General features: G+C 51.5%; 2 protein-coding genes across 13 annotated transcripts in view; both read right to left on the minus strand.

The window, feature by feature from the left end:
* Positions 1 to 2681, minus strand: part of TCEA3 (transcription elongation factor A3) — a 33582-nt gene extending 30901 nt beyond the window's left edge. The window contains exon 1 of one of the 2 annotated variants that reach the window (XM_039854966.1): positions 2475 to 2681. In XM_039854966.1, coding sequence (XP_039710900.1) covers positions 2475 to 2543 — 69 coding nt within the window. In that variant the 5' untranslated portion in view covers positions 2544 to 2681. The remainder of the gene's footprint in view (positions 1 to 2474) is intronic. The other variant, XM_039854964.1, reaches the window with a different exon arrangement.
* A 1372-nt stretch (positions 2682 to 4053) lies between these two features.
* ASAP3 (ArfGAP with SH3 domain, ankyrin repeat and PH domain 3) overlaps positions 4054 to 27119 on the minus strand; it is a 42186-nt gene continuing 19120 nt past the window's right edge. For 2 of the 11 annotated variants that reach the window (XM_039854953.1, XM_039854961.1), the window contains exons 2-25: positions 25202 to 25274; positions 24961 to 25106; positions 23436 to 23510; positions 22302 to 22351; positions 16440 to 16551; positions 16121 to 16206; positions 15619 to 15694; positions 15353 to 15439; positions 15075 to 15184; positions 14122 to 14191; positions 13709 to 13871; positions 12657 to 12705; positions 12362 to 12552; positions 12139 to 12272; positions 11818 to 11912; positions 11411 to 11588; positions 10464 to 10549; positions 10225 to 10340; positions 9559 to 9626; positions 9349 to 9456; positions 9021 to 9219; positions 7939 to 8161; positions 7266 to 7356; positions 4054 to 6412 (exon numbers count right to left, since the gene is read on the minus strand). In XM_039854953.1, the coding sequence (XP_039710887.1) occupies positions 6338 to 6412; positions 7266 to 7356; positions 7939 to 8161; positions 9021 to 9219; positions 9349 to 9456; positions 9559 to 9626; positions 10225 to 10340; positions 10464 to 10549; positions 11411 to 11588; positions 11818 to 11912; positions 12139 to 12272; positions 12362 to 12552; positions 12657 to 12705; positions 13709 to 13871; positions 14122 to 14191; positions 15075 to 15184; positions 15353 to 15439; positions 15619 to 15694; positions 16121 to 16206; positions 16440 to 16551; positions 22302 to 22351; positions 23436 to 23510; positions 24961 to 25106; positions 25202 to 25274 (2661 nt within the window). In that variant the 3' untranslated portion in view covers positions 4054 to 6337. Of the gene's footprint in view, positions 6413 to 7265; positions 7357 to 7938; positions 8162 to 9020; positions 9220 to 9348; positions 9457 to 9545; positions 9627 to 10224; positions 10341 to 10463; positions 10550 to 11410; positions 11589 to 11817; positions 11913 to 12138; positions 12273 to 12361; positions 12553 to 12656; positions 12706 to 13708; positions 13872 to 14121; positions 14192 to 15074; positions 15185 to 15352; positions 15440 to 15618; positions 15695 to 16120; positions 16207 to 16439; positions 16552 to 22301; positions 22352 to 23435; positions 23511 to 24960; positions 25107 to 25201; positions 25275 to 27119 lie in introns of those variants that run through there. The other 9 variants (XM_039854956.1, XM_039854959.1, XM_039854960.1 and 6 more) reach the window with 9 other exon arrangements.

The following is a 27119-nucleotide window of genomic DNA, read 5'->3' on the forward strand; positions in this document are numbered from 1 at the left end:
TATTGCCAGGTGTGCCTCTCTGCATGCACGTACGGGTTGTGTAGCCAGCAGTACCTCTGGTCCAGGTGTGGAGCTGCGGGTGTGCAGCTCAAAACACAATGTGTTTGTCTTTATGGGATGATGCCTATGTTATAATGTTTGAATGTGTAAGTTTGTCATCTGGGTGTAGCTTATTGTCTGCATGCACACATGTACCCATGTGTATAGTTGTCTTTGTGTGTCTTTCTGTTAATAGAATGGTCAGTCTATCCATCACGTCAAGGTCAGTAGCTAAACCTCATATGCAATTATGTTCACAGTTGTTTGTTTAGTCATTGTCGTATGTGGCTGCATGTGTGTAGCTATGTTTGTTGTGTGTAATTATGTGCATGTGTAGCTGTGACGTGGTGTTTGTATGTTTGAAGCTGTTTCAGTGGGTACAAGCTCACAGCATCTGACAGAAGCCCTAAGTTGCTGGGACTTCAGTAATTGGCAGTAAACCTCAGGCCTGAGTTGCAACGTGGAGGATCCGTCTTATTACAGGAAGTGTGTCCTCTCCCTAACCACCACTGGGCGGGCCCACTTTCACTCCTAGAGCAGGCCCCACCTTTCTCGATCACATGCCCAGAGCTCTGTGCCCACCCAGAGGCTGCCAAGAGCCCAGGCGCAGACGTGGCTGCAAACTTGCTCTGTGCTACAGGGACCCTGTGGCCAGACTTGAAGTTTTCCTAAAGAGAGCTCTGAATACTTCCACAGGAATCCATTCCCAAGGGACACCATTTCCTCTTCCCATTTCATAGAAGAGAAAATTGAGGCCCAGAGAGGGGAAGTGGAGGCGGGCCTTTGGCTACAAAAGGAGTGAAAGGAGGCCAGGACCAGTCCCCTCCTTCTCAGCCAGGGCTCTACTCCCAGCCAAGCTGCCTTTCTCAGGCCTCCTAAGCTTCCCCACCCCATCCCCCACCCTCTCACCCAGAGGCCCGGAATCTCCTGGCACAAACCTAGGTCGGTAAGGGGCAGGGCTGGGATCACCTGTCTACTTGCCATGGAATTTAGCTCAGGGCTGGGTTCTGCTGCCCCCAGTTGAGAAAGTGCGCCCTATGAGCTTCACTGATTTTGGAGGATGCAGGAATGGGAACATGTGGAGGCTGGGATATAAGGGTGAGAAGCTGCCAGCCCTCTGCAGCTTTCATTCTCTCTTAGGCAGCACCATTCCATGTCTTACTTAAGGATCTCACATCTCTTCTACCCTCACCATCGCCAACAGAGACAAAAATCCAGTGACATTCCCTCCCAGGAGGTAGGTGATCTCAAATCCTTCTTACAGATGGAGAAACTGAGGCTCCGGCCTTTATATCGACATCAACTCAATACCGCTCTTGTCTACCCTAGGGCTTCCATGGCTTCAGCGATCATTCTTGCTTCCCTGCTCTAAAACCTCCCTTAGGGTTCATCCTTTTCCCAAGCTCCTAGGGTCACCGTATGCTCTGGAAATGCAAGTCCTGCTCCAGCAAGAGGCTATGGATAGTGGGATGAGGAGGGCACTGGCGCAGGGAGAGATGGGGGGACATGCCAGCTGGGCTACCCTCCCCTCTGTTCCCTTCCCCGGTGTGCCCAGACCTTCCCTAACCCAAGGCCAAGTTTGCTCTGGCCGGCAAACCCTGTGGCGCCGGCCTGAGGCAAAGATCATGGGAAGGATCAAATATTAACTTTAAGTCGGCCTGCGCTCGGGGATCCTGGACCCGCAGGTAGGGCCGCCAGCCCCGATTCCCCACAACCTCTGGGTCCGTCTGCAAAGCCGAGGCCTCCAGCCGTCGTTCCCCTGCCCCCGCCCCGCGGCCCCCGAGGGCTGCGGCTGCCCCGCACCTGTTCGGCCCCCGCCGGCGTGGGCCCCACCCGGCGGCCAAGTTAAGGGAAAGTTGCAAACGACCGCTCCTGGCGCCGGAAGCTGTGGGGTCGCAAGATCCGCGGACCTTCGCTCCTCTCTCCCAGACCCACCTCCCGGGTGCGGGGTAGACGCCGCTCGGCACCGCTCATATCTCGTTTCTTTGTTCCTTCTGGGGCCACCAGGATTTTGTCCCCCTTATCCCCTCCCCCCACCCCGCCGTCGCCGTCACTCCTCTAGCTGTGCACACGTCGTGCATCCCAGGACTCCAAAAGTCTTTTTCCAGGTCCGGGTCTCTTCACTCACTTTCATGGGCCCTGCTCAATCTATTCCGGGGCCCCCCGAACCCTTCACGTCCAGAGGGACGTGCACAAGCCTCGACTTCGGGGCCCGCACGATTCCCCCGGCGTCCTGAGCCATGCACAAGTCCACTCCGAGGTGCCCAGCAGTCCCCAAGGGGCGCTGAGTCGTGCACGAGCCGCGCCTCCCTCGGGTACTGGGTCCCGCCCGCGCCTCCCGGGCTCTCCGCCAGCACGCGCCCCCGGGACACCAGGGCTCGCCCGCGCCGCGCCTCCCGGGGGCGGAGGCTGTGGCCCAAACTCTGCAGCCTCACCGTGTTCTTCCTGGCCACCATCTTCTCCAGCTTTTTGGCGATTCTTAGCAGCTCCTCTTCCTGGCCCATGTTGGCCCGCGACGCCCGGCAGGGCGAGGGGCGCAGGCACAGTAGCCGATCCTCGGGGACAGGAGGCGCAGAGGCGGAGGGCGTGCAACCCGCGCGGGCCGCAAACACACACCACACACACACGCCTGGCGAGGGCGGGGCTCCCCCTCCCGGTTCCCCCCTGGCCCGCCTGCCTCCGACGTGGGGGGAGGGGTGGCATGCACTAAATATAGACTTCAAGGACTCGCCGGGGCAAAGATTGCCCGCGCCGGCCGGTCCGGCCTCCGGAGAGGGACGAGGCGGCGAGAGAGGGCCTTTCTCCTTGGGGCCGGGGGCTGAAGGGAGATTCGGCTAGCAGGGCTTTCTGGCGAGCCGGGAGGACGTGGTCCCGGACACGAGAGGCTGCCGCCGCGAGGAAGGCGCCTGCGGGTGCCCCGGGAGCTCCGGGAAGAGTTCAGGGCTCGCGTCTCTGCACCTTTGCAGCTCAAAGCGGGCAGACCAAGCTTCATGCCTGTGCCCAAGTCGGACGCAACTTGGTGCACTCGGATCACATTTTTGGGCGCGATCATTAAATACACCTTTGCCCTACCCTGTGCTCACTCGTTCGTGCGCACTCCTTGTGCGCACGCGTATCCAAACCCTGTTTCCGTCTATTTAGTTTACCGTGAGATTTTGCATTTCTAATAAGGTCCTCGGGGGAGCTACTTACTGGTGCCGCCCGTCCCAGGATTGTACTCTGGGTAACGAGGGCTTGGAAGATTCTTAAGTGCACCAAACTTTGAGAAATACTGATCCAGGTGCATGCGCGCCCTCTATTCAGTGTCAGGAGCACTTCCTCCCCAATGGGATGGACTCTGGAAGGGTTATTTGGGTGGAGCGGAGAAAACAACTGTGCCCCCATAGCTGTGCACACATCTATGTTCCAGAGGAAGGACCTTCCAAGAGTCCCCAGCAGACACAGATGCCTTCCTAAACAAGTGCATTTAATTGACAGAAAATGATCATTGGGGGCAGGGGATGCTTAAGGACCTGGAGGGGAGGCATGAAAAGTGGTCCAGAGTGAGGCCAGGAGCTATGGATTGGGGTATTCAGTGAAATCTCCAGACTTTCCTGAGAGAATCTCAGAGAATGCCACCCCATCCTGGTCAGAGAGACAGCGTGGTGTGAACTCATCTGACTTCTAATTGCTGCTGTGTGACCTGGGACGGAGGTAGTTAGAAGTGAGGTTTTTCATGCATTCAACAAATACGTGTTGAGCATCCAAGCAAAGAATAAGACAGACCTTGTTTCAGCAAGCTTGTGATTGGGCCTATGGGCAAGAGAAACTTTTAACAAATATGGACACAATCAGTTCTGTATTATCACAGCTGGGGAGAGGGTCAGGAAGGAGAGGATACCTTAAGGACACATTGAGAGGACCTGCACCAGTTGGCAGTGTCATCTCCTCTGAAGAAATGAAGTTTAAACTTTGGGCAGAAGTGCAGAGTGGGAGTTGGGGAGAGGAGGGAGGGAAGAGAGGAAGAAACATTCATGCATTCAACATATGTTTATTGAGCACCTACTATGGGCCAGGCAGTTCTAGCCCTGGGCATCCAGAGAGAATCAACACAGTCCTCCTGGAGTTCAGAATGTGTAAAGCTTAGGGATGGGAGGGTGCTTGGCTTGTCAGGGTTGGAGGAGATGAAAAATCAGTGTGGCTGCTACACAGAGGTGAGAGGAGTGTGGGGAGAAACAAGGTCGAAAATCAGAAGTGGGTGGGGCCTGACCACACAAAGCATTTGTAGGCTGCTTTTAGGAGGTTAGGCTTTAATAGTTTTGGATCTGGGTCATATGACCAACCCCCAAGCAAGCCCCTCTAGGTTGAAGACACAGTTGCCTGCAGTTACTTTAGGATTGCCTTTTTTAAAAATGTGACTTTTCTCAAACTCCACCCAGTCCCACAGTTGTATGACAACAAAAGAAGCCAAGACTCCTATATCACCAGGGCTCAAAGGACTCTAAGAAAACAAGTCCAACCCCTTCATTGTACTAATGGGAAGACTGAGGCCCAGAGAGGCCCAGGGTTGCACTGCTCAACCATATCAGACACTATGGGTACCTATCATATCCCCTCTGCCTGCCTGTTCTCCCTGGAGGTCACCTGCAGGCAATTCCCAGACATGCCCCTGACATCTTCCTGCATCTGTCTGACTGAGGGTTTTGGGGCAGGCTGGAAGTGCCTGATACCCCCAGATGCACCCTCCCAACCAACGAGAGACCAGAGTCGGTGGTAAAGACACCAATTTTTTCACTCTCGGTGGGATAACTTGAAGCCGCCAGTCGCCAGTTGCACCTTCCTGTTGGGAACAATAAGAAAGTTTCTGCATTGCCAAATGTCCCTTTGGGCAATATTGCCCCTGGTTGCAAACCACTGCTCTACACCAGGCTGTCTCATTATAGGGTCCAGAGAAAGAATTCCAAGCCCTAAGATTCTCTCCCTCTCTCTGTTGTTCTTCGGATCACATATATAAAACCACTAGAATTTCCAAAAAAAAAAAAAAATCTTTTATTAGAGATGAGTGAAAGAATGATTCTGAGATGAACAAAACCGGACACTGGGGCTCAAAAAAGACAACCTTGTTTTTGTGGGATCACAGAACAGTCAGGTCTCCAGGGTAAATAGCTCAGCCTCTGAGCAAGGCTGCTGTGTTGGCCATTGGTACCCTCCCCTGTTTGGCCTGCTCCATCCCTGCCAGGGCCCAGAGCCCAGTATTCATCGACTATAAAGCTGAGGTGTTAGAGACCGATGATGTCTTAGGTGGATCTGTTTTCTAATATGGGGCTGGAAGCCAGGGTGGAACTTCTGGTACTGGGAGGCAGAACCCTCTCATTTCTATCACTCTTTCTCCTTTCTTGGCCCTTTCCTCCCCCGAGACTGGAAGGCTCCTGAGTTGACCAAGAAAAAGAGGTGAGAAGTGAGGATCTATCATCACGACCATTCCTTTCCTTCCTGCTAACTAAGGAGAGTGGGCAATGGAGGAGGGGTGAGTCTTGCTCTGCTTCCTGGCTGGGAAATATAGTAGAGGTCCCCAGGAAGGCAGTGCTGTCCTTCAAAAGAATTGATACTCGGAATATTTAGTTAACAGCCAGTACAGCATGGGTATTGACCAAATAAATGGATATGGGCTGTAGACAACTGCAATGTCATCTGGGTATAAACCAGCTGATTGTCTGTCTGCCCTTGACCTCAGAACCATCCACCCTGCCCATGCCCAAATCTAACCCTGGGGATGAGCTTCCTAGCAAGGGTCCACATCTGCAGGGCCCTTGACGTATTCATGTGGCAACTGCAGTGCCTAGCACAGCTCTGTACATAGAGCCAGAGCTCAGTAAAGGAATACTAGACACATGAATAGCCAAGAAGACAGTCCCTAGTCTTGCAGTACCCCTGGTCTGGACGTGGAGAATGATGAAGGCAGGCTGGTCCTACTCTTGAGGAGCCCCCAGACTGATGGAAGAAACATAGTCTTGGTCTGATGAGGGTTTGAGGGTTCTGCAGCTGAAGCTAGCTCAGGAGTACTCAGATCCAGCCATAGGGCTCCCTGGTCCCTGGAGGATAATGAGATAGAAGGGAAAGAACCACCATCAGCCCTGTGTCCTTGGCAGGGGCATGGGCCCATGGCAGGGAGGAAGGCCAGTCACAGAGGCACCAGGGACAGAGAGTAAGACCCAAGGAAATGAACGCCTCAGCTCCCCAGTCTTGTGGGCTCAAGTCCTAGCTCTGAACACTGGGGCCCAGCATGGGGGTGGTTCAAGCATGTAAGTGCCAGCAGGAGCTAGTCTTGCAAAAGCTGTACAGAATTTGCTGGGAGAACCCCAGTTCTTGAGCCCTCTCCTTCGGTGAAGCCAACCTGGGGAGAGAAGGATGAAAATTGACATTTTCTAAGCATTTATATACCAGCTGTTTATCTCGCTAGGTTTCAAAATTGTTCTACAGTGATGAAATTACATCATAATATGGAGGTAGATGGAAGTATCCCCATTTTTCAGATGATGAAACTGAGGCTTGAAGAAGTGAAGCCACTTGCCCAAGGCCAAGGCTTTCATTATCAAACATGCTTCGACAACAGGCATCAACTAAATGCTGGGTGATGGATATCTGTTTGCAGACACAAATTTGTGTCTGGTGCCTGACTTTGAGAGACCCAACTCGTGCCCCTGCCATCCCAACAGACGACCGCCATCCCTGAGGAGTCCCCAGGGGAACAAGGAACAGAGGAGGCTCCTTCCCGACACTGTGAGCTCTGTCCTATGCTCACTCCCAGGTTCTTCAACTAAATATATGCACATGGTCTGTGACCGGGAGCTGGCCATCTCAGCAGATTTCAGAGACTCTTGTACAACCGAGGGCTGGCATACAGCCACCTCAATCCTGCCACTATTGCAGAGAAGTGATTCCTTCTCTGAACAACCAACCTGGCTGCACAGCTTTGCTCATCCTCCCCGGGAAGGAGCCAGAGCTTGGGCCTCATCACTTCTGCCATCCCTCAAAGTCTGGGCTCTCCCCAGCTTCACACATCCTGGGCTAGAGTGAGGAATGAGGAGGACCAGGACAGGGACTGGCCAAACTGTGGCCACCTGGACCCATATGTACCCCAATCATGAGGAGACGTCTCCCGACCTAATATGCCTACTCTTAACCAACTCTGCTTCCCAGATACCCTGCCGTCTCCCCTCAAACCATGGTCCTGAGCAACTACCTACCTGCATGTTCCTTCTGGGTAGAGGTTGCCTGGCTGAGGGACAGTCTTCCAGGCTCCGGCCCCCCCGCCGATAGGAGCGAGTACTCTCGGAGCTGGAAGGCAGGGAAAGGCCAACGTGACTTCTGTGCCCAGTGAGCCCCTCTGGGGATATGGGGGAGAAAGGGCTCAGGTGTAGAGCAAGGCTGGGGGCTTAGGACGGGTGGATAGAGTCTCCAGGGCCCCCAGGCTGGTCTATCGCAGGCTCCAGGGGCCTGGAACTGACTTCCAGAGAGCACTGAAGGTTCTCCCATGACTATTCCCCAAACTCCAAAATGAAAGGGTTTGCAAGGAAGAGAGGACTGGATCCTGGGTTAGAGGTAGGGATGGAGTGAAGACCCCACCCACTCTAGAACAAGCCGCACATGTAGGACTAAGCCTTCTCTCCTCCAGCTTCAGCACTCTGGGTCCTAGACTCCTCCCCAGCTCTCAAGGCCAGACTCAGGAGCAGGTGTGTAAGGAGAAAGGGGTCCAATTGCCCTCCACTGAAGGTCTAGCATTTCAGCGTTAGTCCATGGGCTTTTGGGCTGGAAGGTAACTGAGTCTTCAGGCAGGAACCACTTAGAGGAAGGGAAATACGTGGATGCTCAGAGAGGTCAGGAGACTTGCCCAGGTTGTATAGCTGGGCTCTAACCAACCTGAACCTGACGGGGAGATACGTCTCTGTAGGGGTGGTTCCAGATGTCAGGCTGGGTCGAGAGGTGCCCGGGGGCTCCCAGAGGCCCTCTTCAGAGCTGTGAGGGGACTGGTTGGCACCCGCAAGTTCCACAGGGCTTGTGAGGCTGGAGGAGGAGGCTGGACTGCCCAGGTTCTCAGGGACCTCGGGAGGCTCGGAGCTCAGGCCGGGGACTTCAGAACGATCTGGAATCAGAAGTGATAAAGGCTGTTTTTGTCACTCATTCTGCTCAATTTCAAAGTTGTCTTTGGGCTCTAGGATCTATCACAGCTCTCTCCCCATTCCCCACTCCCCACCTACCTCTCTAGCCCTTTCTTTCAACTATTCCCCATCATACTGCAGCCTCTTTCATCCACGACATTCATTCACGACAGCCAGGGCCACAGTGATACACTGTTTTGCTTCTGCTCACACCTCCTCAGTTTGGACTCTTCTGTTCATCCTTCAGGCTCAGCTCAAATGCCATCTCTACCAGGAAGCCTTCCTAAACCACCCTCTAGTCCCAACAGGCCATGTTCCCTCCCAGAACAAGCTTGTTCACTCATTCAACAAATGAATGTTCATGAGAACGGCCACTGTGCTAGGTGCTGGAGAAAGAGTAGTCAACAAAACTCAGAGTCCCTGTCCTTCTGGGATTTACATTCCATATCACATTGTGCCTTATAGTACAAGGGATTACATTCCAGTTTTTATCTCCCTCACTTGACTGTGTCTCAGTAGCCCCCAAAGGCCTCAAGACATAGTGGATGCTCAATAAATGCTTCTCTCTCTTTTTATTTAAGTGAAGCATTGACAGATTTGGAATAAGACAGACCTGGGTTTGAATCCTACATCAGGGACTCATTAGCTGTGGGGTCTTGGGCAAGTTACTTAACTTCTCTGTTCCTGTACCCATTAAGGGGGAGATAGATAATAATCCCTACCTGACAGGTGACTGTAAAGATAATATGGACTAATGTATGTACTCTGAGCTCAGTGCCCTAGCACACAGTAGGCCTTCAATGAATGGCATGATGACTATTTTTTGGGGGCAGCCAACCATACCTCCCCTGGTATGTCCTGCACGCTCTTGGACCATGGTCCGAGAAGGGTTTTTGACCGGCAAGGGTGGGGGGCAATCCTCACTCTGGGTCTGAGAAGCAGCTGGTTCCAGGCTGGTAACAGCCTCATAGGTCTTATTGCTGATGTCCATCCTCCCACTGGCCCAGCGGACCTGGGCTGGGGGCTTCAGAGGGCAGCGCTGCTGGGGCAGAAGTGTGGGAGTGAGGACAGCTGGTTCCTCTAGTTCAACCCTGCCCCTCCCCACACCAGGTCCAATCTGGCTCTTTTCTTCTGCTGTCTAGAGGCCCGAGAGGCAGGGGCTGGGACCCACCTTCTCGTCCTCATCCTCTTCACTGTCAGAGCCAGGCTCTGTGGAAATTCCCCAAGAGTAGTCCACATGTAGAGGGAAGGCCAGGGCCCCAGCCTGGGCCTGCTCTAGCTGCCAAAAACAAAGCCTTGGCAGTTTAGAGGGTCAGGGCTCAGTGGAGAGGAAGGGTCTGGGGCTCCCCTTCCTCCCCTAGACCTCACCAGTTCTGCTCACCAGTTCCTCACACTCCTTGTGTTGCTTCTTCCTGGCTATGTCCAGAGCTGTTTCTCCTGCCTCATTCACTGTGAGGGGTAAAGTCGGGGGACACAGTCAGGGTTAAAGCAGCATTATAGCTTAGAGGTTAAGAAGGGCCTCTGGAATCAGGTTGTCTGGGTTTGAATCCTGGCTCTTCTACTTCCTGGCTGTGTGATCTTGGGCAAGATCCTTAACCTCTCTGGGCCTTAATTTTCCCATCTATAAAATGTGTATTATACTTATAACTACCTGATCAGGTTGTTGTGAAAATTAAATAAGTTATTATATGTAGAACACTTAGCACATTACCAGGCACACGTTAAACAGTAAATGGTGGCTATTATAATTACTATTATTCAGGTTCGGCTAATATTTATTTGGTTAGGTACTTTCAGAAACAATATTTTATTTTACCTTCTTAGCAGGCCTACTAGTTCAGTAGTACTATTCCCATTTTACAGATGAAAAAGCTAAGGTTCAAGAGCTGAATAGACAGAAGCAAGAAGCAAGCAAGGATTAGGACCCACATCTGTCTGCAAAGTCTCTGCTTTTGACCAATGCTCTCTGGCTGGGAAAAAGGCAGGAAGTCCCACAGGAGGGGTAGTCAGGAGTGGGAGTTTACAGAGGAGCTGGTTCGAGCCGCACCTGTGCCAACTGAAACTCTCCCTTTCAGCAGCAGCTTGAGGCAGTCGGGTTGGTTGTGGAGAGCAGCGTAGTGCACAGCGCTGTTCCCATCAGCAGCCTTGGCATCCAGGTGACCGCTGGGCAGGGGGTGGGGGGGTAGTCAGGGAGGAAGGAGGGGAACAGACAGGTAAGGGGGTCAATGTCAGTGGGGAAAAGAGGAAGAGGAGAGGACACGGACAGACAGGCAGGGAGGTTCTCACCCATTCTGGATGATGAAATCCACCAGGGGCAGGGAGGCTTGGTTGGCGACTCTGATGGCCAAGTGCAAGGCGAGCTCTCCCGGTGCCTGAGTACATATCCACACCTGAGTTTTCCCCAGTTCACCTGACCCCCAACCCAATATTACCCTCTTGAATGCTTATTGTCCCCTAAAACCTCCAGATGTGAAGATGCCAGAACCCCTGAGAGATGTGAATAGATGGAGCCTCATGTTTGGGAGGAGGGTGAAAGACCATTCCTTCTTCTTACTTCGATGGTTCTGGCTCCTCTTGCCCCCAATAGAAGATGTTCCTCAAACTTAGTTCTTGGCCCTGGCTCCGCTCTCACTGCCGCCCACAATCTCAGCTAACCTATCACTCATGCGGGCTGTTCCGAAGTCTTACCTCGTCTACATACTGCACTCTCACTGCCCACTGGATAGCCCCACAAAGACCTCAGACAGCTCAAAGATGTGACATCCAATTTTTGATGTCCAGTCAGCAACTCCTGTTGAAGTAATCTTTCGAATGTCCCTGATATCCTTGCCCCCCACTCTACAAGTTCACATAGTGTTCGTTACTGAAAAAACCATACCATGGCCTTCCCTGCTCTAACCTGACCCACTCTAACCCATTTCCAAGGCTAGTCAAGGAAAATAAATATACTAACGACTCACTGCAGACATATTATGTACCAAGCCCTTTACATGCATGACTTAATTCTCACTTCACTGCTCTGGGTGCTATCATTAACCTGTTCTACCGATGAAAAAATGAGACGAACGAGTTAAATAATCTGCTCTGAATCACACGGCTAGGAAAAAACAGCCAGGATTCTGGCTCAAGTCTGCTTGACCTTACTTGCGCTCTCTTCCATTTACTCCTCTGATGGGTGGGCAGATGTCAGAGGTGGGCAGAGGTTATAAGTGGCCCTTGGAAGGGGTTCTCACCTGCCCATCCGGCCCTGACAGCGGCTGTCTGAAGTCCTGCCCATTAGCAAATGCCTCCAGAACCGACAGGAGGTCTCGGTTGCAAATGGCTGTCCAGAGTCTCTGAGGCTCCAGAGTGGACCGCCGGGCAAACCTGTGTTCCACATACTTGGCCACGATATAGTCCCTGCGGCCGCTCCTGCCAAAAACAACCGCAGGATCGCAGCAAAAACCATTTCCACCCAGCAGGCCCCTGGAAGCATCCCACAGGAGATACAGATCTCCTTTCCCCAGAACCTGTCCTGGACTCTTCCAGATCTGAGGCTCCCTTCTCCCCACAATTCTGGTCCAGGATCCTTCTGAGCCCTTGGGAGCTGGGGAAGCAGAATCCCCCGGCCAGGACACCCTCCATCTGAGAATCCCCTTACATGTCACTCTCAGCTGAGGGTTTAGGGCCTCCGTGTGAGGGCAGCTGGGCCTCCATGACCTCATTGAAGCGCGCGTTTCCGATATTCAAGGCCAGCTGGGGTTGCGGGAAAGTAAAGATGGGTGGTTAGGACAGTGTCCCCTGGAGAACTGAGTCCCCAGAGGCCCCGCCCCGGCTGTCCCCTTTTCTGGCTTGTCTGGATCCCGCCCCACCTCGGCCTTGCCCACTCGACCCCACAAGCTCTGGCTGAGGTAGTCTACTCAAGCCCGGCCTCCGGATCAAACCACGCCCCAAATCCTCTCTGGCCTCGCCCCATCCTCACCAATAACTCGGAGGGGCCCAGCAGGTCCAAGGTGAGGGACTGAATGCGCGAGAAGCGCACGCCCAGCTCGCGGTGGACGCCAGAGCACTGGATGCAGGTGAGCACGCCCAGGTTGGTGCTGAGCCACGTGGGGTCTGCAGAGGAGAGCCGCTCATGCCTGGGGTGCGGGCCCCTCCCCCCTCCACTTCCACCTCCCTCCTTACCCTGCCCCACAGTCTCGGACCTGCAGCCCCGCAGTCGCAGCACTGGCGGTTCCCGGGCCTGCTCTTCACCTCGGAGATGAGCAGCTTGGTGACATCCTGAGGCTCCCCGTCCAGCCCGGTGCACCCCCAGGGCACTGGGCTGCCACTGGGCTCCCCGAGGAAGGCGCTGCTCAAGGCTTCGTCCTTGCTGTTCTGCAGCACTGACACCCACCTGCGGAGTGTACGGGGTGGGGTGGGGATGATACCCGCGCCCATGGGGTCCTGTCCATTGGGCTCTGCTCCCACCGCCCAGGCTGGTTGTAGGGGGACACTCACGCCTCACACTCATGTTCATCTTCCGCCTGGAAGTGGTATGTTCTGTTGTCTGTGGGGAGAGGAGGCGATGTCTGGCCCACAGAAGTCCTGCCAGCCTTCCCTGGGCCAGGGGATCCCTCACCCAAACTGCTGGGTCCAGAAGGAGCTTTCTTTCCTGTGGGGCCAGGGCAGGTAATGACAGTGGCCAGTAGAGGGGGCAGTTTCTCAGAAGTCGCCTACTAAGATCCCAGCAAGGCAATATGAAGCCAGAGTTCCAGGGCACAGGGCCTACTCAGATCAGAGACAGGGTCTTCTCTGAACCTATTGTCACCACCTCATCTGGCCCCACAGCCTCCTGTCTGGTCTCCCTGTTCCCAGCTCTCCCCCTTCCCCAAGCCTGTACCAGCTGCCAGATTGTTGTGCCGAAGGTTCTTGCTCCAAGACCCTCCCTTGGCTCCCTACTGCCGGAAAATAAGCTCCAAGAGGCATTCCCAGACCTCATTCTCCACTACTTTTATATGAAACTCGCACTCTGGCTGAAATGGCCAAACCCATTCTCTTGCTTCCATGCCCTTCCTCATGCCAATCTTGTCTTCTGAAATGCCCTCCCCAAACTGCCTCCTGTGTCCTTCAAAGCTAACATCAAATGCTCTCTCCTCCAAGCAGCCTTTCCTGAGTTCCCACAGCAGGGCAGGCCTTCCTCTCTGTAATCTTTGATGGTGCTATATCTGCACTTCTCTTCTGGAAACTCCCCCTGCAGCAAGGGCTCCCTTAGGATGAGACCTAGGTCCTTCTCAGCCCGAGCCTGCCCCCAGGAAAGCCTGGCACCAAAGGCTTTAAAGGATGAAAAGTGGACATTTTAAACAACAACTGCAAAAGCCAAATTAGCTCAATCCATTCAAATATGCTTTACAGGACCATCCAGGGCCTAAGGAGTTTTCTGCCTACAGTAGCAGCTGTTTGATAAATATCTGTGAAATTGGACACAGGGCCTGAATTGCAGCCTCCTTGGAGCTGACAAGTCTCTTCGAGAAGCTCTGGGTAGTTGTTGGGGAGAGGCAGGTACTACTCACGGGTCACCAGGTCAAAGCATTTTTTCTCCTCGGGGTTTGGCCTCACTTGGCACGTCAGCAGGGTCAGCTTCACTGGGGGCCGGTTTATCTGTGCGAAGTTGGGGTGGAGGATATACATGTTACCCTCTGGACCTCCCAAACTCTTAGGCCTCTGCTTCCTAATCTGTTAATGGGCACAATAATCCTGTTTCAGTTTATGTCTCCCCATTCCCAGCACCTCAAAGATGTGGAACGTGGGCCCAGACTAGGTTGGGGGCTTTGGGTCCTATTGTTCCCTTCACAGGGCGTCTCTAGCAACCTGGATCCAGGTTTGGGGGCCAGTCTTAGAGGGAGGGCTTGACGCTTGTCTGATCAGAACACCAGGAGGAGAGAGAACCCATCTTGTTCTGGGACCCTACCCCTCCAGGCCTCACCATGCTGTGTGAGATGGTCAGGCAGCCATACTTGACTCCACACTTCCTTTTCTGCCAGACTCTTCGAATTCTAGGGCCCAGAGGGATAGAGAGACAGTGACCGAAAGCTCACACCTAATTCCCCTGTATCAGAAAACAAGAGTCCTGGACCAAGTCCCCAGCCCCTACACCCCTCAATTTCTGGGGCTTCCTTCTGAAGTAGGTGACACAGCTCTACCCTTAAGAAGCTCCCAGTCTGATGGGAGAAACAGCCCCACTCTCTGGGAATCCTTCTTCTAAAGGAGACCATGTGACCTTGACCCCCTGAGAGCTTCTTGTCTGATGGAGGAGACACAGCCCACTAACTGAGGGAGCCCCTAGTCTAAGAGGTGGAACTGGCTTTCGATCGCAACAGATCAATTATGGTTAAAGACAAAGCAAGATAAATATTGAGACCCCCACCCCCGCCCAAATACAATGAGCAAATCTATGCTGCAAAGCTACCTAACACTTCTCCTGTAAGAGGTAAATATTAATTGGTTTAACAGTTATTCTTCTCTAGTAAAAACTGATTAGAAAGGAGAAACATGAACACATCCCATAAGGGCCTTTGCACTTCATAGATTGATTTTTTTTTTTTTCATGCCTGGGAGCAAGGCACAGGCAACTTTCATTTCCAGGCATAGTCAATATATTGTAGAGATTAAGAGTGAGGGCGTAGAGACTGTCCAGGGCATAATAAGTGCTCAAAAAGTGTTAGCTGCTGCTATTCTTCAAGTTAAGAACAACCAGTGGCTTTTAGAAGTTCATGTGCCAAGGATTGCGATGATTTTGCATTGCCAGAGCGGAGGGTCCTGAAACCCTCAGGGTCTACACAAATGATAAGAACAGTTCCTTTAGGCAACAACCCCAACCCTGTCATTTATTGGCTGTGTGACTTTGGGCAAATTACTTAAGTTCCGCGAGTCACTTACCCATCACTTTTCTTGTACAGAAAGCCCACCTTCTCCGTCCCAAACTGCTTGTTGCCTTGGTGCTGGTGGATGCTGTAGCCGCCACCTGAGTTCTTCCGGCTCAGATTCTCCTGTTCCTCGGACATGCAAAGGAGACCTCAGGGTGGGAAGAGTCTCACCCTGCAGGGGTCTCACTCAGGGAGACTTCTTAAGGGGGCCCTGTGGGTCTTCCTTCTCTTCCCCACTCCACGGTGGGCCTAGGGGGAAGGCACCCCTTTTAGGATGATTCAGGGGCTGACCTCTCTGCTTTCAAGCTGAAGCGTCCCTCTGAGGGAGTCCCGGAGCTGGGTCAGCTTCTGTAGCTCCTCTTCCTGGGCCTGATGCAGCTATGGGACCGAACAGGACCCCATCATCAGCCAGCAGATGTGCCAGGGCCAGAGCTCAGACCCAGAGTAGCGGGGCAGGAACCTCACTCTCTGGGAAGGAGCCGGCTCTTTCACACCGACAGATTCTTCCAGAAGGACAGAGGGCTTTACCCCATGCCAAAGGGTGAGGCCCGACTTACTGCATGTACTGAGGCTGCCAGCTTCTCAATGAAGGGGGACAGGCTCTGGGCAGCCTTCCAGCCATCTTGGAAAAAGCTGAGATGCAAGGCCAAACAAGGGACAAGAGAAAAATGAAAGTGAGATGAAGCAAGAAGTGTGGGAGAAGGTGCTCCAAGGATTACCAGGCAGTATAGTCTGATGGTCATAAACAGGCTCTCTGGGTCCAGATCCCAGCTGTATAATCTTAATAAATCTGAGCTTCAGTTCCTCATCTGTACAATGGGGATAATAACAGTACCTGCTCACAGGGGCGTCAGAGGATGGAATAAGATCAAGTGAGTAAAGGGCTTAGTGCCTGATGCAGGGAGAGTACTCAGGGAAGAAGAGCTGTAAAAGCATCACCAACGAGGTACAGACATACAAAGTCCTCGAGGCCCTGGGCACGGCCTTGTTCTGTGTTGCCTAAAGGGTTAAGGGGCGAGGAGTGTGGGGGAAGGGATGGGGATTTGGGGAGAAACCTACTTGTGCTGGGCGTGGAAGAACTTGATGAGGCTCTGCAGGAAACCAGGCCCTTGCTTCATCTGGCTCTCCCCGGCTTTGAGCAGATACTGGGGGGAGGGCAGGGCAAGATGTGCTTTGTCAGCAGAAGCTGAATCCTGGGGACAAAGGGCTGCAGTCCCCCTCCCGGGCTAATCCTTTTGGTGATGACTGAACCTCAGTGACATCCCAAGGGCTATCTGGCCAGGACCTGAGCTGAGCCTGTGACTGGGTCCCTGGGGGTTCAAGAGAGGCAGCTAGGAAGACACATCCCACCCCACCCTCCCCCTGGTGCAGCCCTTACCTCACACATGTGCAGCTGGAAGACTCGCCGCTCTCTCTGTGTGTCCTGGGCCACCTCCCCTGGGCTCCCTCCTGTCATCCTGGCCCGGTCCCTCTCCTTCTCCAGCCTGGCTCTAGGCCCCAAGGAAAGAGAGGCCTAAACAACCCTTGCCAGCCCCTTTCATGTCCCACCATCCCTACATGCTCCTCTCTGCCACCAGCACACAAGAATGAGGGGGCCCTCCTGTGTGCCAGCTGTGTGGTGGGGTAAAACGGTGAACAATGCAGATCCAGGGAATCCACAGGCTCGAGGGGGAGAATGACATGAATCAAATCACAGCAGTGAGGAGAGCGATGGGAGAGTAAAATGGGGGACTCGACCTTTTCTGGCTGCTCAGAAAGTGACGTTTGACCTGGGATCTGTATGAAGTCTGAGAAGTGCCTTGGAGGATCAAAGCATGTGAAGGAGCGGGGGGAGGGATCTGGGATCAGGAGCAGAGATGGGGAGGGAGGTGGTTCCAGGTGGGATAAAGAGGGGCCAGATCATGCAGGGCCTAATTCAGACCCTGTCCAGGGTCTTGGTCTTTATCCCAAGAGCAACTGGAGGGATTTGAAGGTTTTTATGCAGGGAGGTGATAGGCTCAGATAAGGGCCAAGTGGGAATTGGGGTGATCACTTCTGATTTTGCTGCGAGGGATTTAGGACCATGGTGTGGGGGGCGGAGTAGAAGACTATAAAGCGCCTTCATTCTTCTGAGCCATGGAGCTTCCCATTTAAAGCTTAGAAAGCCTTTGTTCTTTTCTTTGTGAGTGAGGACAGAAAGCACCTTCCATTCTTATAACTGAGTAACCTGGGCCTTCCCCCTGCAGATCTTGAGGGTTGGCCATTTTCTCTCTTTGGGGATGAGTGGAACTGTGTGCAAATGATTTCCTGGAGATCCCATGCTCATCAGACCACCCACGCCCAGCCAGGAGAGAATTTCCACATCTGAGGCTGGGTGCATGTGACTGTGAATCCTGTACAAAGGGAGGGAGACATCTCACTTAACAGTTCTGCTCTCAAGTGGGTGTGAGCCCTGAGCAGAGAAGACAGACATGGGCTATACTACAAGCTGCATTATTTCCCTTCTTGGAGCCTCAGTCTCCTCATCTGGAAAATGGGGACCCTTATCTGTACTCTGATGAGATAAAAAATGCAAAAGACTTAGCACACAGAAGACATAACAGCTGTTACTATCATTATAGGCCCCTCTAGGTCTCAGTTTTCCACCTATAACCTGAAGAAGCAATGGCCTAGAATGAATTCTCAGGTCCCTTCTGGCTCTAAAGTTCCAGGCCTTATTGAGGCCAGAGCTCTGGGATAGTGTTTATATGCAGAACCTGTCCCTGGAGCATTTTCTCAACCTTGGAACTACAGACATTTTGACCAGATAATTCTCTGTTGCGGGCGGCGAGTGAGGGGAAGTGCTTGGGGTGGCCTGTGCATGTAGGATGTTTAGCACCCTGACTTCTACCTGAGCTTCTAGATACCAAGCTCCCCAGTTGTGATGACCAGAAATGTCTCCTGCGGGTGAGGGTTGGGGTGCAAAATCACCCTTGGGTGAGAACTACCGCTGCAGTGGTTCTGCAGGTTTAAAAAAAATTTTTTTTTTTCTCATAAGTGGTTATTTTTCATTCCAAGTGGGAGTTTGTGGCAGGATAGTGGAATTGGGGTGGGGACTGGCTCTGTGAACTGGGCCAGGGGATCAGGGCAGATGCTTCTTCCAGGGTCTGCGGATGAGCAGTAGAGAGACAGGCAATGGCTGGGCCTGCAATGTGCTGGCAACAATGAGCCTGGGAGCTTGCTAAGGAGGGCATAAGACAGAGTGGGCAGAGTGGCTGGGAGGTGGCAAGGGACTCTCTCAAGTACACACTGTTACTATATTTTTCAATAGTGAAAAATGAAAAATGAGTAATGTCTATCAACAGGAAGTGGTTAATTCAATTATGCTATGTCCCCATCTAGGAATACAATACAGCTGATAGAGAGGATGAGGAGGATCTACATATCCCAGCACTGAAAGACGTCTGCACCAGAGTAAATAGACAGAAAGGAAGCCACAATATAGCACAGAGGCTAGAAATGTGGATTCTGGATTTGAAATACACCTCGCTTATTAAACCTTTATAAATCTTTCTAAGCTTCAGTTTCTCCATTTCAAAAAAAGAGACTAATACTGCCTACTTCTCAGATAATATAACTGCATTTAGTGCAGTCCCTGGCATATGCTAAGCCCTCAATAAATGGCAGGATTATTTGTGATGCTAATGATACTGATGATTTTATTAATAACTACTGGTAATTCCTTTAGATAATTTTTTTAAACATAGAGTACTTTCTAATTTATTTATTTAATATATTTAATACAGGACCTAGTGGCGATTAAAGGATAGGAGCTGGTTAGCTCAGGATGAAGATAAGCTGTAAAGTACGATATATGGCTTTGCGAATTACCATAACTCTGTCCCTCAGCATTAGCTCTGGTAATTTAGAGAGATTTACTCTGCAAAGTCTGACACAATCACCTAAGATGACCTGACACAACTCAAACTAATAGCTGGAGAGTGCTTTTTATTCTATCACACACACACACACACACACAGAGACTATAGCAACTCTCATTCTCTCCCTGTCCTCAAAGAATTCCCAATGTTTATAAACATTTCAAATGTTAGGAATATTTTTATTTCCTTTGAATGGAGTGGCAGCAGAGGGAGTGAAATGAAGTAGTAAATGAAAAGTGCTCAAATGCTAGTTACTAAGAAGACCGAGATAACTGGAGAAGGGGATGACGGCAAGAATGGTATTCAGGATGTGGGGAACACGTCCTCCCAGGGGAGTGAGGAGGTCAGGGAGGAAGGAGATGAGAGAGGAAAGGAGTCAAAACCAATCGTGCACTCGCCAACCTGGCCTTGAACTACCTCTCCTGTGATGTCTGTTCTGACCACCCTTCTCTCCACCCAAACAAAACTACCTGCCTTGTCTGCCACCTCTGCGACATCATTGCTATCGTTATGGCACTATCACTTTGTGTTTTCATTATTTACTGACCTACCTCTCTTCTTGTTTACAAACCAGTGAGATTCACTTAGGCAGAGATTGGGGTGGTTGTTTTTCCCCTCACTACTTATCTATAAATTGAGGATAATAACAGCACGTCTCCCTGTCTAGGGGAATCAATCTGATAACAGATGTAAAGGGCTGATCGCAGTGCCTGGAACAAAGCAAGCTCTTAAGTAAGTATAAATATTAGCTGCTATTATTACTAATTATTATTTTTCAGCACTAATTTTGTGCTAGGCCCTCTGCTAGACCCTTCACACACTAAAGCAATAACCCTGTGAAGCAGGAATCATTACTCCATTTTCCAGATGAGAAGCCTGAGGCCAAGATGATAAGTCACTTGTCCAAGTCTGTGAAGCGGTAGAGCAGGATTTGAACCCAGGTCTGTCTGCTGCTAGAGACCTGAGGACAGCACTGGTAGCTAACACTGCTCACGTTTGTTCCATCTCTCCTTCCCTGCCTGGTTCTTCCAGCTGGTGACAGTCACAGTTTCTTTTCTGATAGACCATGGTCAGGGATGAAGCTGAGACCCAGACAAGGGAAGTGATTGCCCAAGATCCCAAGCCGGCCTGGGGAAATGCTAGGAGCAGAGTTCTGGGCTCCAGCCTCTCAGCAATTCTGGTCCCAGTTCTGGCTCAGGAAAATGGCCAGTAAATACTTGTTGAACTGCAGTGCCAGGCACTGTATATGCACTGCACTTATTTCGTCCCCATGTCAATTCTGCAAAGTATTACTGGCCTCATCTTTCAATGACGAAACAGACCTGCACATGGAACAAGGGCCTGAGATGTCTTTCTCTGCAGCCCCAGGTAGAGAGGAGAACCCTCCTCCTCTATGAACAACCCAGGGATGAGACTCCTGGTGGTATCAGACAGATGCTATCAGGGCCCTGGGCTCTTCCAGCTGCTGCCCAGACTAATTTGTTTAGAACGAGGTGGAATTACTTATCAATTCATGGCTCATCAAGATCTAGTTGTATCCGGAGCCCTCATAAAAAGAAATACACAGTGCCAGGAAATGTTGCTCAAACTATAACATGTATGGCAGGAGCCAGGAGACCATGTTGCATGGCAGGAAGATCACTAGATTCAGAAGCTTTGGGTTCTAGTCCAGGTCCTGCTGAAAACTCACTGAATAACCCCAGCCAACCCTCTTTCCCCATCAATTCCACAGTATCTTTTCTTTAAATGAAACCTTACAGGCAAGCTCAACATATAAACCTGATAAAAGCAGAGCTGCTGGGGAAAGTCAGCTAGGTATGGGTTTATTCTTTCTATTTGGTAGACGATACCCTGCAAGGCTAAGTCAAGGTAACTCGGGAAGATGAAGTCCATGTGATCCACATCAAATCCTAAAGAGAAAGATAGCCTGCGTGTCCTCATGCCCCTCCCTAGGCCTCTGATGAGAGCAGATGGCCATGTCCAGCTCAGCTCCCACACTGTCAGCACGGGATTTACACCCACAGCTGGGGCGTAGATGGAGGCGGTGGTGGGGGGAGAAGTTGTGGCCTTCCTTCAGACTCAGGGAAGTCCCCATGGCCCTGGGAGCTGGAGTAACAATAAAGCTCCAGGATCTACCTCTTGGAATTGACCCTACAGAAATAATTATGGGTAGGAGCAAAGATGTAGTTCCAAGGATGCTTCCTCAACGATAGGGGCGGATGAAATACATGGTGAATTACGCAGATGTTGGCGCACTGTGAACGCAGTTAAGTGACATTGTATAAGAATATGTAATGATGTAGAAAGATGGCACGATGAATTTTTAAGTAAAAAATATTACAAAACAGTATGATTATTACGATTTCAGTTTTGTAAAAATATTTCTTTACATATAGAAAAATGGCTAGAAAGATGTTAATATTTTAGGCTTGGAAATTAAGGATTTCCCTCCTAGTTTTTGGTAGTTCCCCACCCCACTTTTGAAGTAATAGAATTACTATGCTACCCACGCCATGTACAAAAAAATTCAAACAATGAAGAAGTACTAGCTACTCACCACATGACCCTAATCCTCTCCTAAGGATGATTATTTTTTCTTTTACTTCATATTTTCTAGGTTATTCATAATGAACATGCATTGCTTTTGCAAAATTCAAGAGAAAAAATTTTACAGAGCCAACAGTGCTCTGACGTACAGTGGGCCTGGCTAGGCCCTGCCGCAGGGCTGGGCTGGGACCTGGTCACTGGACACCCAAAGCTCCTTCTTTTCCCATCATGTCATTGGTGGTGCACACGAGAGGCCTGGGTATGATATCTTTTTTCCTCTATGTCCAACTAAATGTTTATAGGTACCACTGATTTTGCAGAAGGAGGATCAAGGAGCACGAACCCCAGTTCTGTTTCTGCTTAACTCTGTGGCTTTGGGGAAGTGACTTAAACCTTCTGAGCCTCCAATTTCTCCTCTGTTAATTGGGATACTAATACCTCTCTCACAGGGCTGGGTGATTGTGAGAATTAAACCACCAGCCGATGAAGATGTTCGGTAAACGGTAGCTCCTTTTCGTCTCTGCCACGTCTGGCATCACCGAGCAGATGGATCTCTGAGCAACATCTTGAGGTCCATTCACAATAGTTCCCCTTTGGTGGTCTCATGGCCCAGGCCTGAGACTCCCATCAGGCCTGGGCATAAACTACCCCCACTAAATGCCTCTAGGGAGCGACACATCCTGCACTTTTGGGCAACATGTCCTGACAGCGTTTAGGTTCTTCCCAAATCCAGCCTCCTGCCACAACAGCAACATCACTCTCCTGAACAAATCTTCCCGGTCGCAGCCACTTACATTTTGGCTTCGTAGTCCTTCCATGCTTTCTCCAGCTGCTTTTTGGAATCCTGAGGTTTAAAAAGAACAATTGCCCAAAGGAGTGCTTGGGATCTGGAATCAACGATACACTTTGCTACCTCAGGGGGACCCTGCTCGCATGTTCCCCTATGCTGCTCAGAGCCATACTCCAACCCACCCCTGCTCCCATGGCCCTGACTGTAAGCCTGCCCTCCCAAAATAGAAACAGACTCTACTTCTTAAGACTGAGCCCCTTCCCCCACCTGACCTTCTCCCACAGTTGCCAAGAACCAGCTGGGTGTGGTGGGCCCAGGCTGAGGGCGTGGGGAGATTTTGGAGGTCTGCCCTGGATGGGAGTATGTAGGTCAGACCTCTCCCCTAACTCTATCCCACGATTTTCTCCTGCCTGGTACTAGATCATCCTCTCAATAGCTAGGGTACGGGTAGTGGGACATATGCACAGAGAGGCTAAGTCTACCCAAGGCCACACAGCGAGCCAATTAGACCTGGCTGGTCTCTGGCCTACTTTGCCTGGGCTTGGCTGCTCACACCCTTCAGAACAGACCTGGCTTCCAAAGTATATCAATCGGCCAGGTGAAAAAGCTGCCTGTCTGGTTTGGGAGGTTCCCAGTCTGGTGTCCAGCCTAGGGCAGGGAGGGAAGCCTCTGCGGGGAGGACAGCTCCTCCCCTGGGCCTTCTGGGCAGCCTTCCCAGGGAGATTATTCTGTCACTTTCTTTGAGCTCTATTCTCCCTAGAGCCAGGTACAAAAAGAGCAGCGAAGCATGGGTGCCAGGAGTCAGGATCCCACAATGGCTCCTCCACTGACTAACTGTGTAAACCATAAGCAAGTTACCAAACTCTCTGAGCCTCAGATTCCTCAACTGCAAAATGGGATGATAGTACCTACAGAAACCCCCTCATAGAGTTGTAAGAATTCCATGAGCTATTTCACATAAGGGCCTGTCAGACAGTAGGTCAGCCAACCTAAGCTGACCCCAGAGCCAAGGGTCAGGAATATGGAGTCAGACTCCCATCATGACAGCTTCACTTGGCCTCCCTTATGGTCTCCTACCACCCCTTTCTTCCTCTATCCCACCACCTCTGGGCACCCCACTCCCCACACAGAAACTCACCTGTCGCCCATCCCTCAGTTGCCCCTTCAAGAGACTGTCCAGGGGGAAAGAGACGATGTTGTTCAGGTTCTGAACCTGGAAAAAGCAGAGCCCCCAGTCCCCCACCTTGAGTGACTGTCTGCCCAGCCCCAAGGGACTCAGGTACAAGAAAACATCACAAGGCAGAGGACAGAGCTGGAGGTCAAGGGGGCAGGGGAGAGAAAGATGTGGAGGTGGGAGGGTAGAAGCGGGTGGCAGAGTCGGCCTCCCATAAAAGTTGTTGCCCTTTTCCTGACTAACTCAGCCTCAGCACCTCACTGCCTCAGGACGTCAGCGGCAGTCCTAGCTCTGCTCTCTTGTTAGGAGCACCCTCCCTCCACTCTCTGACTCTCTGAAGTCCCCCTGTAGTGCTTACATGTTTTTTTTTTCTGGCTAGTTCATCATCTCCCCTTTAATATGGGGAACCTTTCCCTGTAGTCACATAGAGTGAACACAGGAGTCAGAGTTGACCAGAGTACCCCCTCTTCGGGCTATAGTGATTGGCTCAGGAACAGGCACGTGACCCAAGCCAGCCACTCAGGTCCTTCCTGGGACCTTTCTGCCAAAGATGTAGGAGACAGATTTTGTCTTTCTTCTGTTAAGATGTGAACTTGGGCCTGCTGGGCCATCTTGCCCACTGGGCAGAGACAGAGAGAAACTAAGAGAAAGAAGGAGCCATTAGAATTGGTCCAAAGAAGCCTGGAGCTCCAAAGAGGGGCTTTCCTGGGAGGGCTTGTGCTCAGATGCTGGAGCCGGACAATCTGGGTACAAATCCAGCTGTATGACCTTGGGCAAGTTGCTTAATCTCATGCCCTAGTTTCCTAGCCTACGAAGTGGGGGCAATCGTAAAACCAACCCCATCGAGCTATGCTCCAGGATGAAATGAGTTAGCACACGTGAGTTCTGAGAACTAGGCCCGCACACCAGAAGAGCTTGTATCTCGGGTGGCCTTGAGGTAGGGACTCGAAGGACAGGGGCGGAGGCAGTCTCAGGAAGGAATCTGAGGCCACTAGGCCCCATGTAGGATTTGAGAGGTTCATGGAGGTGAGGCGGGTCCTAGGCTTTGAGGACAAAGCAGATGTGGTTGGGAAAGCAGAGGACAAAGAAGGTTGAGGAGAGGAGGTGGCATAAAGGTAGGAGCCCCGAGTCTGCCCTCCTTTCTCCCAAACCTCCTACAGGGAGCCCTTCCTCACATGGGGCTCTTTCCTGCTGTGAGACCCTCTTCTTCACCTGGGTCATCACCACAGAAGACAAAGAGGAGGGCAGAGAGGGAGGGAGAGACAGATAGAGAGATAAGATGTGGGCAAGAAGTCAGAGAGGAAGAAGAATGCAAACGAGAGGTCAGAACTCAAAAGGGACCTCAGGTCATGGGTCAGAGGTCAAGGGTAACTGACAGTAACCCGGGAGAAGGGCGGAAACCAACCTTTTCTGGGCCAGGTTCTTAAGCCCACTAGATTTACCCCGAGCCTGGGCTAGGGGCTGGCTGAGAAAGGATCAGGGGCCTCACCAGGTTCTTGAAGAGTGCAGCCACCTCGCGGGTGAACACAGCCAAGTTCAGGAAGCCAGTGGACAGCTCATGACTGTTTTGGGACAGGTGGCTATTGCCTAAGGACTCCACGGCCTCTCGGTACTGTTCCTCGTTCTCCACATGGCCTGGGGAGGTAGAGAAGGGAGCTCAGAGTTAGCTCCAGGCTGGGGCCGGGGAAGGGGCTGCCTGGCCAGGGTGGGCATCAAGCAGGCTCACTCACCAAGGCCAGAGCTATGGATCACCCGCACAGCCTTCTTTATTCTCTGCAGGATGGCCTGGTCTCCTTCCAGGATCTGGAAGCAAACGTGGACAGCGGTTTAGGGATGATCAGTTGGGAGATGTGCTTGACTCCATGATCCCACCCTCCAAACTCACACAAACATAAACAGACCACCTTCCTCCACCCAGACCACGTGAGAAACCATAGATCAAACGACTCCTGGAGGACTACAGACTCCTCTCCAACTCCAGTGCAGGCCAGGTGAACATGGTGACTCCAAGGCAAGTGACAGGGTTGGGTATGCCCGACCTGGCTTGAATCTCGGCTCTGGCACTAACTAGTGCGTCAACCTAGTCAAATCTATTAACTTCTCTGAGCCTCGGGTGCTTTATCTACTAGATGAGAATGACACTATGGACCTGAGGAATTCCTGAGAGAATTAATGATTTGATGAATATGTACCACATGCTTAGTAAAAGACCAGAGGAGAGAATGTGGACATCTCTATATGCTCGAAAGACACAGATGGGGGAAAGCTTGTTCCCCAAATCTCAAGCTCAATAAGCAGCCATGTGAAGACAAGGAGGCAGAGGTGGGGTACCCTGGGTGGGCAGTGAAATGAGAGAGGGCAGAAGGCACACACTCAACCCCTACTTGAGAGAATTGGTGGAACAGCATCAGGCAGCCCCAAAGTCCAGGGGTTGCCGAGCAAACAGCAGACTGTGCGGAAGGCCAGAAGCCGTGATGGTGAGAGGCAGGCCTCACATGCCCCAGGTGTCCCCAGCCTGATGGAAACCTCTCAAACACACCCTTTTTTCAATGGGGTGTGGAAGCTGCCAACCTAATGAAACCCTTATGAAACGCATAGTTAAGATGGAATGTTATAGAATGTTAGGGCTGCAAAGAGCCCACAGAGCCACAGATAAGGAAACTAAGGCCAAGAGAGGGGAGGGGTGTGTCCGGAGTCCAAGGGTGAGTTGGCAGCAGAGCTGGGCTTCCAGGGGTGCCCCAGGACAGTGCTCCATCCACATACCATGGCCCCGCCCGGACCCTAGCCCCACCTGTTTTGTCCTGCGACAAAAATAGGATCAGATTTTCATCTCCAAAGAGCTACTTCGACGCGACAAGAGTTAGCAAACACATTTGGAATGGTACTTCCGAAGATTCTAAACAATGCTCACAGGAGAGCATGCACAGGGCAGACCTTGGAGGCCACGTGGAGTGTTCTCAGAAGCCTCTGGCATGTGGGAAGCCGCTGGAGGGAGGGGGTCTGGTTTTGAAGCCCAGCTCCACTGCCCAGATGCTGTGTGACTTTGGGGAAGTTGCCTATTCTCTCTGAGCTTCTTGACCAGCTATCTGGAAAATGAGAGAAATAATGCCTACCTCTCAGGGTTGTTATGAAGATTATTTTGTATGAGATGATGCACATAAAGGGTTTGGTGTGGGGATGAGCAGAGTATGTTCTCAAAGAACAGTACTTATGATGATCATCAGCAGATTCATCAAATTCTGGTTGCTTTTCCTGTATGAATTAGAAACCTAATATTCTCCTCCCTGAGTATGAACTTGAGATACTTTCATGTTTGGGACGAGTGGAAGCTCATCCCAGGGCTGAAGAAAGAAAGTCAAGGAATTAGGGAGATGGAGGAGAGAGGGACATTATTGAATCAGCTAAAGAACTAACATTTCTTACTGGAGAGACAAAGAGAAACGGAGAGAACATGGACGTCTCTGTAGTTCCCAAAGACCCAGGTGGGGAAACACACGTTCGCCAAAGCCCTTGATCCCCACCCTGAAACCTGAAAAGGGAAAGCTAAGAGATGATTAATTTAAGGAGCTGTGACTTCCCTCTGAAAGATAGTGTAGGTTAACGATATGAACAAATTCCAAAGAGATTTAGAAAACTCCTTAGAAGGCA

The sequence above is a fragment of the Pteropus medius genome, unplaced genomic scaffold, assembly GCF_902729225.1.
Source record: "Pteropus medius unplaced genomic scaffold, Ma_sr-lr_union100, whole genome shotgun sequence".
Lineage (NCBI taxonomy): Eukaryota > Metazoa > Chordata > Mammalia > Chiroptera > Pteropodidae > Pteropus > Pteropus medius.